Source organism: Nipponia nippon, unplaced genomic scaffold, assembly GCF_047370975.1.
Source record: "Nipponia nippon isolate SJK-2023a ecotype South Korea unplaced genomic scaffold, ASM4737097v1 scaffold_2, whole genome shotgun sequence".
Lineage (NCBI taxonomy): Eukaryota > Metazoa > Chordata > Aves > Pelecaniformes > Threskiornithidae > Nipponia > Nipponia nippon.
This window is the reverse complement of record NW_028262336.1, coordinates 115,945,265-115,955,357: the sequence shown is the minus strand read 5'-3', so window position 1 is coordinate 115,955,357 and position 10,093 is coordinate 115,945,265. Positions and strand designations below refer to the sequence as shown.

Sequence of the window (10,093 nt, the reverse complement as noted above, 5' to 3'; positions counted from 1 at the left end):
GGGAGCCGCCGGCACCGCACGGCGCGGCCTCTCCCGCCCCAGCAGGCCTGCAGAGGGCGCGCCCCGCCCGGGCCCCGCCCCGCCCGGGCCCCGCCCCGCCCGGGCCCCGCCCCGCCCGGGCCCCGCCCCGCCCGGGCCCCGCCCCGCCCGGGCCCCGCCCCGCCCGGGCCCCGCCCCGCCCGGGCCCCGCCCCGCCCGGGCCCCGCCCCGCCCGGGCCCCGCCCCGCCCGGGCCCCGCCCCGCCCGGGCCCCGCCCCGCCCGGGCCCCGCCCCGCCCGGGCCCCGCCCCGCCCCGCCCCGCGTGCCTGCCGATTGCCGAGCGCGTCGGCCGCCGCCTGTCTCCCCGCCGGCAGCAGCGGCGCGGCTCTTGCCCGTCGCCGCCCAGACCGAGCTCGCGAGCGCGCGCCGGCGCCGCCATTTTCAGTCACCATAGCGACGGGTCTTGGCAACGCAGGGACGCCGGCAGGCCTCGGGCCTCGGCCGGTACCCCGCCGTGAGCCGCCGCCCTTCCCGCCGCCCGCCCTTCGGGTCCTCTCCCGTCAGCCCTGCATGTACTCCCGCGGGGTTCTGGATCCACCCGCGCCGTGATCCTGCCTGGCGGGGGTGCGTCCTGCCGGCATGGCCGGGGAGGGAGACAAGAGGAAGCGCTTTATTTCAGCCACAGCTGCGAACTACTTCGGGCTGGATCCCGCGGCGGGTCCCGCTGCCCTGGCCGCGGGGCTCCGTTCCCGCCCGGAGCTGACCAACTTCCTCGACGACGGCAATGAGTTCCTCCTCGTTGTGCAGCACTCGGGCGCCCAGCTCACCGCATCCAACAAGGTACGGCGGTGTCGGGCACCCGCGGATCCTTCCCAGTGTCCGAGTGGGGATGCAGAGCCTGGGGTCCGGCCCGGCTTTAGTGGTCTGACTTTAGGTATCTGATTTGGGAGACATCTTCCTACTGCAAATGTCTAGGCTAGTCTCACTGTCTGCTGCATAAATTACTGGCCCGAGAGTCTGTGAAGAGCTTATGGTCAGCTGCGTGATATATTTGTGTCCTGGTTTCAGCTGGGATAGAGTTAACTTTCTTTTTAGTAGCTGGTACAGTGCTGTATTTTGGATTTAGTATGTGGATAATGTTGATAACACACTGATGGTTTAGTTGTTGCTGAGTAGTGCAGGCCTTTCCAGCTTCCCATACTCTGCCCGGTGCATGAGGAGCTGGGAGGGGGCACAGCCAGGACAGCTGACCCAGACTGGCCACAGGGCTGTTCCATACCGTATGGTGTCATGCTCAGTATATAAACTGGGGGAGGAAGAAGGAAGGGGGGGACATTCAGAGTGATGGCATTTGTCTTCCCAAGTAACCGTTAGGCATGATGGAAGCCTACTTTCCTGGGGATGGCTGAACAGCTGCCTGCCGATGGGAAGGAGTGAATGAAGTCCTTGTTTTGCTTTGCTTGCACACGTGGCTTTTGCTTTACCTGTTAAACTGACTTCATGAGTTTTCTCACTTTTACTCTTCCAGTTCTCTCCCCCATCCCACTGGGTGGGGCTTAGTTGCCAGCTGGGGTTAAACCACGACAATTTGTTAGTGGATTGTGCCCATGCTGATATGTACATTGTCACTGTGTGAATGTAATGCAGCCTGGAGAATGGCATGTTATCTTGCTGCAAATGCCAGGTGGAGTCTGATGTGTGGGTTGTTCCTGGGCAAGGGTGCATGCAGGTGGCTGGAAGGATTGCATTGGCAATGTCCATGCAGGAAATGTGGCCCAGTATGTGGCACATTGGCTGATATTTGACAAGTCCCAAGGTGTGTGTTTGTCCAAATCATGCATTTTGCAGATTGATGTGTCCAGCTGTGAGCAAATCTGAGGCTCATTGCGTGAAATATCCTGCTCTGAGGGTTTGCATTCAGCAAGTGACTCATCCGAGCGATACCGTGGGGTGTGACGTGCAGTGAATGTCACCACGTCATCAGGACACACTGTGGTGCGGGTCTTGACGTGTGTCCCATCATTCTGCTGTGACACTAGGGACGTGGTGTCTGTTATGTCAGTGACAGCTTTTTTCTGCACTGAAGACTAGTGTAATGGGTCGTTAACATGTGAACGACTGTGTGGACCAGTAACTTACATACCTCCTGGTGTAATTGTCTGTGTAGTCTGTGAAGTCTAGTGCATGCTATATTCATGCAAGAATGGACATTTATGCACACCAGTTTTTGGGGTGTGCTGCTGAGCCACTGTCTAATATACAAAGCCACTGTCAGCAGCTGTGGAAGATCAGATGCATATCAGGGCTATAATGTATAACTATTTTCTCGGTCAAATGTTATCTGTAGGTGTTGGGCTAAAGACTTGATAAGGAAGTCAAACAGATACTGTCCGGTAAAATTGAGAGGTGTTCTTACTAGTCCTCTGTTTATTTTAACAAAAAAAAAAAATCACAGATGTTTACAATTGCACAGAATTTGTGATTTCAGCTAGCGTATCTTTTTGCCATTGTTTTATCAAATGTTTAATAATGTTCTCCTGTCTTATGAATTCTCCCCGGCCACAAATAGTTTTAGTAATTGATTTTATGGCAATTTTTGGAACTTTACCTGTAAGTTGGACTGTGAAGGGAAGAAGAGTCACGTTATAACTTATGATTTTACAGATGAAAGAGCATGTCTTTCTCTGTTCTTGAGAAATTTATGAATTGCAATAGAGTTATGTATTTACAGACTCAGGAGAACAATACTGAATATTTAGAAAAATACTCCCAAAGTTATGTAGCATAAAAATGCAATAAAAAAGATAGACTTCATGCTTAGTTTTCTGTAGGCACAAGATGGAGTTTCTGGTTTGTCCCCAGAAAGTGGTAAGTGGAGCTTTCAAAATCAAAATAGCATAAGTAATTATGGTATTTACAGATATTTTATAATGAAAAAGGCATTACATGTTTGATGTTGGAATTCAGGTTCCTATGCACTCAGGAATGAGTATAATAAAAGTTTTCATTTTCTGTGCAAATCAGATACTACCAGAATGTTACCAGAGCCCATAGGGAGTAATATGGTATTTTATAATTTTTTTTCTTCATGTAAATCATTTGTGTAAATGGTGTATGTAATTTAGTATAATATGCAGTCAAAGACAGCTTTCTAAACAAATCCTGTCTTCTTGATTATTACAGATTGAAGCTACTGATTCTATGAATAATGTGTTGGTGTTCTTTAAGCTGCGACCTGATGTAATTACAGAAGATAATCTTCATAGTAATATTCTTGTGTCATCTATGCTAGATTCACCAATTAACACCCTTTATCAAGCTGTACGACAAGTTTTTGCACCGGTATTGCTGAAGGTAAGCAATATATCAATTTAAATTTTCTGTAGATTTATATTGAAACATTGAAATTCCGTAGGACGTTAACTGTTCTGAGATAAATATTTTATGTTTTAAAAAGAAAATATTTTAAGAGCTTAAATAATGGACGATAGTTCTAATTTCTAAGTTAAGGAAGGTACTTCACCTCCTATCAGTAAGGATGAGAGGAGGATTCTGGTCATAATATGCCTGACTAGAAATGTGGAATACACTGGGCAGCGGTGGTTAATGGAGACAACAGCTCCTTACTTCCTTTCCACTAGTAATTCTGGTCTTGTGTCCTTTTCTTGTTTTAGATATTCTTATATTTTATATGAAATGCATAGATCTGTATCATGCAAACTATGATTCTATAATATGTGGCAGATAGGTGCGCTAGACTCTAGATTAATTGATGCAGCTGCATTTTTCATAGTTTCACTTTTTTAAAATGTTTTGAGGCTTTTCCTTCTGTTCCATTAAAGAATATATTTCCTTTGCGTTTTTTTTGTCAAAAATGGTGACCGTGGCTGTATTTCATAAGCTGAACAAGCAGAGTTTCAGCATTTAAATGTTTTTAATTTCTTGTATGTCATAATATTAATAAAATAATTTTAGAAAAACACAATAACTTCTAATATTTGATTCTAGCAATTTCCAGATTCTACTAAAGACGTAGATTCCAAATTTATTTAAAAGAATTCATTAACAAAGAATTTTGAACACATTTTCAGAGTGCCTTTATAAATCCAACAACTTTTGATTTTGGGATAAAAAAATTTTTACAGTATTATTCTGAATTGTTAAGTGAAAAGAATTAGGTGCTTTTCCTTGACTTTAAGAAAAATAAATTATTACATTGTCTCACCATGTGGTTGGTTATTGCTATTAATCTGAATAATTTTTTTTTTAAGATTAAGGGAGGAAAATAGTAATTGTTCTATCACACGAGTCACAATTTTTGAAATTTTGATTGCAGGATGAGAGATGGAGTAAAACATTTGATCCCAAACTCCAGAAACTTTTAAGTCAGCTTGAGGCTGGCTTGAGTACTGTTCTCAGAAGATCAGATCCTAATTACACGGGAGCAAAATTCAGTGAAGATGATGTGCAAGGTTTGTTTTGCAGCTATGTCTTTTATAGTTAATTTTAAATTAGGAGTAAATAATTTATTTACAAGTTGAGTTTTCAGTCTTCATTATCCCAGTGACTGCAGAGTGTGAAATATAACAGGTTGTGCTGAGTAGATTGGAATTAGCCATGATCAGCTCTGGTCTCTTGCTATGAACTTGATAGGACACCTAGTCAGAGTCAGAAATTGAAGGATAATTACATAACCATATAGTAAAAATTTGCTTTAGAAAGTATGTTCTGACTGAAAATATTTTGTGACCATTCGTGTATTTCATATTTAATCTTTTTCCATTATTATTTGCAGCTATACTTACACCAACAGATGAATTTCAGTTCTGGATAGAATGTGCTCACCATGGAAGTAAATGGTGTAGTAAAGAGAGAGCTTCTCATTTTAAAGACCTGTTTGACGACATTGCAAAAGTATGTTTTCTTTTGTGTGATCAGTGAAATAGTTGTAGACTTAGTAAAAAACATACTTCCTGTGGAATATATGTCAGCATATGTACATTCTTTTCAAATATAGGAATGTATAACTATTTAGTTATTTTTTCTTAAGCAAGATTTTATAAATCAAATGACATTCACGTAGTTTCTAGTGACAATGGTGCAGAGGAATGCCAACATTTAATTGGGACCAGATTTCACCATTGAATACTAAGAGCTGCTGTAAAAATACAATATGCTACAGTTTGTGAACTAGAAATTGACTCGTGAATTTATAAAACGGAAAACTGAAAATGCAGATGATAATAATGAATGCTATCGTGCAAAATTGTTGGCACCTGTAAAGCGCTTGCTTGAACAGCGCTTCAGATATCAATGCATTCTTCATGTGAATAAACTTACACAAATGCTTGTTTTTTGAGAGGATTATGCCACATTCTGTTAAGCAATAAAACCCAGGAAACTATAGCAATTGCCAGCTTCAGAAAAGTATAAACATTTCTACAATACTAGTTGCAAAGTAATCCCATTAAGGGTATTTTTTTCTAGGATTATTACAACTTGGATAGTCTCTCATTATTTGAAGTTGTGGATTTGGTGGAGACTACCAAGGATACTGTTGATGGTGTGTGGAGACAAACAGAACATGATCCTTATCCACAGCCACGCATGCATAATCTCTTGGATGTAATAGGTAAACCTTTATGTAGTCTTTATTAAATGAACAGCTGAGAAAAAGTAAAATGAATTCTTGAGCAGAGACCTTCGTCCTCCTAAAGGCACTGGTGATAGCCTACAGCATTAAGATGCTTTCTTCTTGTAATTATGATCCATTAATATTATTTGCCTTTTAGTATCCAGTAATTCAGCCAGTTCTGGTAGATAGATGCCTTCACACATGCTTGGGAAGATGGTAGATAATAACAAGATGGAGTTGGATACCTTTCAGCCTGTGGACTGGATTTGTCTTGCTTCTGTTTCACTCCTTGTCTTTCTCTCAGAGGAGAAAATTTATTTACATAAACCCCCATTTGAAGGTTGATTCAGTCTGTGTGTAGGTGAGAGCAGGATGTGCAGAGAAATTGCTTCTCTCAGTCTCTCAACAGCAGTCCCACGTTCTGGGACAGGCGTAAGACAGTGAGTTTGTCTGCTGCTGCCAAATGTGCGTGTGCATGAGGGGAAGGATTGCTGGGGGCAGCCAGCTACTGCCGTTGCTGCTGATAAAGACAGATGCTTGTGTGTGGATTCCAGAGTCCAAATCCATCAACTTCTGATGTTGGACCAACCTCTGTTTGACTTGGAAATGTTTAAGAGATTTATTGAATCTGAAACAAAATAATCAGTTATTGATATATTTGTGTGGTTTGAAATCAAGACATTACACTAGTTTTTAAAAAATGGGATTGGAACATGGTGTAGCGTTTAAAGGAATTATTTTAAACAAACGCAAGATATTGCTTTTGTATACTTTTTTGTGTTCTAGGTGGCTCGCTGGGTAGATATGTTCAGAGAAAATTAGCAGCTTTGAATTTGTGGGAGGATGCTTTTCACAGTGTTAAAGAAAATCTAAAGGCTGGCATCTTGATTTGTGACCAGTGGGTGTCAGCTTGTGAGTACCTAACTGGACAACTGTGGCAACGTTATACTCTACATCCATGGAGAAATGAGAAATATTTCCCTGAATCGTTAGCCAAACTTGGCAAACGTCTTGATGAGGTAGAGATTTGAATTATACACATTTACTTCATTAGACACAGAATTAAACAACATCGGTTTAAGTTAAAAAAGGGAATTAAAACACTTTTATAGCTTTTTCAGAGTCACATGGCATTCCATAATCTGTCTTTGCTTGAGCCTTTCAAAAGTTTCTTGTAAAAAGGAGCGGGATGGGATGTGCTGCTTGTGCTTTTTGCTTCTAAATGTAAGCTTCATGTAAAAATACATTGGATATATCAATTTTTTTTTCTGTTATAGGTGCTAACTGTTAGAACACTGCACGAAAAACTTACATTCTTTTTGCCAGCTGGAGAACAAAATGCTTTACATCTTGCCCAAGTGTTTGAACCCTTTGCTGGCCTAAATCCTGTACACTATAACCCTTACACAGAGGTATCATGCTTATTTTTAATTTATTCACATTCTTTCTGTGACTTTTTATGATGTATATGGATAGTTCTAAATTAACATATGAACTTATTATCTCTAGCCATTATGGAAAGCAGCAGTTGCTCAGTATGAAAGAATTATTGCACCAGCGGAACAAAAAATAGCAAGCAAATTGAAGAAATTTATTTCAGAAATTCAGGACAGTCCTCAGCAGGTATGGGTATTTTTGTAGCCTGAACACTTTCTGAAAGATAAAGTTATTGAATTCTTAAGTAGTCAGTTTAGAGCACAGGAGCCAAAGACAGTACTTATGAACAACATTAATGAGTACTGTCAGAATATGATTATTTTTTTTTTCAGGAGAAAGAGATAACTTTTTTAAATTTCATATTCCAGCTTCTTCAAACATTTCAGAAATATAAGGAACTGATAAAGCATCCAAATATAAGCAAAGAATTGCTTTTTGAAAGGGAAACATTGCTAGCAAGACTTCAAGATTATGTCAAAGGTAAAAATGTATTTAAAATAATTTAGATTTTCTTTACAAATACTACAATTTTTTATTTACTTTTAGAATTATGTCAGTATCTCTAGCATATTTTTGTAACTACAATAATAATTTTAAGCTTGTTCTGTTAGCTGTTCGGTGTAACATGAATCTTTTGCTTGTGTTAGACTATCAGACAGACTTTGAAACTCGATGCCATGGTGTTCCTGGTGGTGTTTCTGGACCACTGTCAGGCAAAAACCTTTCTGAAGTTGTCAATAATATTGTATGGGTACGGCAGCTGGAGCTGAAGGTAACAGATTCCGTTACTGTTTTGACACAATATCATCACAGAACATAAAACACCATATTTGAGATTTCTGTGGGGAATTCCCCACAGAAAAATTGTGGACTTACCAAGAGTTATGTAATGAAGATTCCTCATCAGTGGTGCTGCTTGCTAAGTTGAATTTTGTTAACTGACCCAGAAGACAGACTTTTCGTAATACACCGAACTGCCTGCTTTTATGACTTATTTTTTTGGCAAAAAACTCCCAAAATTCTGAGAGGATGCATTTTTGTTAAATTTTACCCTCTGGACTGCATTTTAAAATTGTATTTAAGATTTACAGATAGCCAGATTCTGACATCCTAATTCTCACTTGCTGTTACTAACCTGTGTAGTGTCCCCTTGAAATCAAAGGGATTTCTCGCTAGTACTTTTTTGACTCAGTGCCTGCCAGGGACTTTACTACAGAGACTGTAATAAAAGTAAATGTCAAACGATTCTGTGTTCTCTTACAACAGAATGAGTTTAAAACATATTTGACTCTATTTTAACCTATGTTATTTTTGTTAGTTTCTATTTACACTTTTGTTGGAAACTCTGGAACTTTTTTTGGAAAGTATTGACTAATTAAAAGCAAAATGTTTTCTGTAAACATAAATGCCATTTACAATAACTATAGATTTGAATGAGAATAGAAATTACTTATCCTTGAATAACTATTAGCCCATTTTTTTGGCATTCACCTCTGATGTGCAGAAATCTCAAGGGCCCATTTCAGCTGAATGTGACATAGGGTGGAGGTCTTAAAGGTGTTACTTTGTTATGTGTCCTACAGGAAGAAAAGCTGCAGTGCAGGTTTCACAATTATTTCTTCTGCTTGGTCTGCTAAAGACCTAGAGAGCAGTTCAGCTGATGCATGTCAGTTGTGTGTCTGCTTTAGGCTGTGTTAAATTTTCTAATTGCTCTGATCTCCAGTGACTGTATTGACTAGGGTTTTGATTAATTTGTCCACATGCAGATGTGAAATCCCATTTGAAATACCTTTGAGTATTGGCATGGACCTTATAGGTACAACAAAAGATGCGTGGGAGATCTGTACCTTTATGGAGAATTAACTAAAGACCAGGTGGGCTACTCTGGGGTATCTTAATAGTGGTAGACACCTGTGGTGGACAACTTATTCGGACCCAATTTACTGCAATGGGAATTTGAACATCTGGGACACAATTCAGGATTCACTTTTTTTTCCTAATCTGTTTTTGAATCCCACTTGGATGTTTTATAATACCGATTTTTATTGTGGTGATTTTTCTTTTCTACTTGAGTAATGGGAAGTTAAGCTTCCTTTCTTTGTGATTATGTTTAAGGTGGATGATGTGGTCAAGCTGGCAGAGGCTCTTCTGTCTGACTTGTCTGGATTTCAAACTTTTCATCAAAGTGCAGATTCTCTTCTGGAACAGTTAAAAGTATATGAACAAGAACAATTTGATGATTGGTCTAGGAATATCCAGTCAGAATTATCAAATCCCAAGTCAGGACTTTGGTAAATACATTTTTGTTTAAATAATGTTTATGCTGAAATCTGTAGTGTGGTGTAATTCAAGAGAACTTGACAAAGGAAATAAAAAAAATTTACAGAACTGAGAGTGAGTGGAGAGACAAAATGGAAGAGTTCATTAGCATTTCATCATCCTACCAGGCTTAATTGGTTAATGACTAATCTTGCAGTTTCTAGTAACACCTTGAATGAAAGACATAGAGTAACAAATAAATTGCTATTCACAAGAAATTCTGCAGTCTAAGTAGAGCAGATGAAAGAAGGGTAAGAGTGTGCTGCTGCGGCCAAGAAGGCAATAGGATGCTGTGTTGCATCAAAAAGGGCATCACCAGCAGAGATAAAGAAGTCATTATCCCACTCTACTCGGCGCTTGTCAGGCCACACCTGGGATACTGTGTACAGTTCTGGTCCCCGTTACACAAAAAAGATGTGGACAGGCTGGAGGGGGTCCAGAGAAGGGCCACCAAGATGATCAAGGGTCTGGGAAGCCTGCCATATGAGGATAGTCTGAGAGAGGTGGGCTTGTTCAGCCTTGAGAAATGAAGGCTTAGAGGTGATTTCATCACCACATACCAGTACTTAAAGGGGAGCTACAAAGAAGACGGAGACTCCCTTTTTACAAGGAGTCACATGGTGAGGACAAGGGGTAACGGGTACAAATTACTCCCAGGGAGATTTCAATTGGACACGAGAGGTAAATTTTTCGCAATGAGAACAGTCAATCATTGGAATGATC

At 40.9% G+C, this 10,093-nt stretch overlaps 1 protein-coding gene across 2 annotated transcripts in view; it reads left to right on the top strand.

Annotated features, from left to right (window-relative positions):
- The first annotated feature begins 321 nt into the window (after nt 1–321).
- The window catches only part of DYNC2H1 (dynein cytoplasmic 2 heavy chain 1), a 183,624-nt gene continuing 173,852 nt past the window's right edge, over nt 322–10,093 (top strand). For both annotated transcript variants that reach the window (XM_087757020.1, XM_087757019.1), the window contains exons 1-11: nt 322–819; nt 3,163–3,333; nt 4,316–4,451; nt 4,775–4,893; nt 5,467–5,611; nt 6,401–6,633; nt 6,892–7,026; nt 7,124–7,237; nt 7,420–7,531; nt 7,699–7,823; nt 9,167–9,342. In XM_087757020.1, the coding sequence (XP_087613146.1) occupies nt 619–819; nt 3,163–3,333; nt 4,316–4,451; nt 4,775–4,893; nt 5,467–5,611; nt 6,401–6,633; nt 6,892–7,026; nt 7,124–7,237; nt 7,420–7,531; nt 7,699–7,823; nt 9,167–9,342 (1,667 nt within the window). In that variant the 5' untranslated portion in view covers nt 322–618. The remainder of the gene's footprint in view (nt 820–3,162; nt 3,334–4,315; nt 4,452–4,774; nt 4,894–5,466; nt 5,612–6,400; nt 6,634–6,891; nt 7,027–7,123; nt 7,238–7,419; nt 7,532–7,698; nt 7,824–9,166; nt 9,343–10,093) is intronic.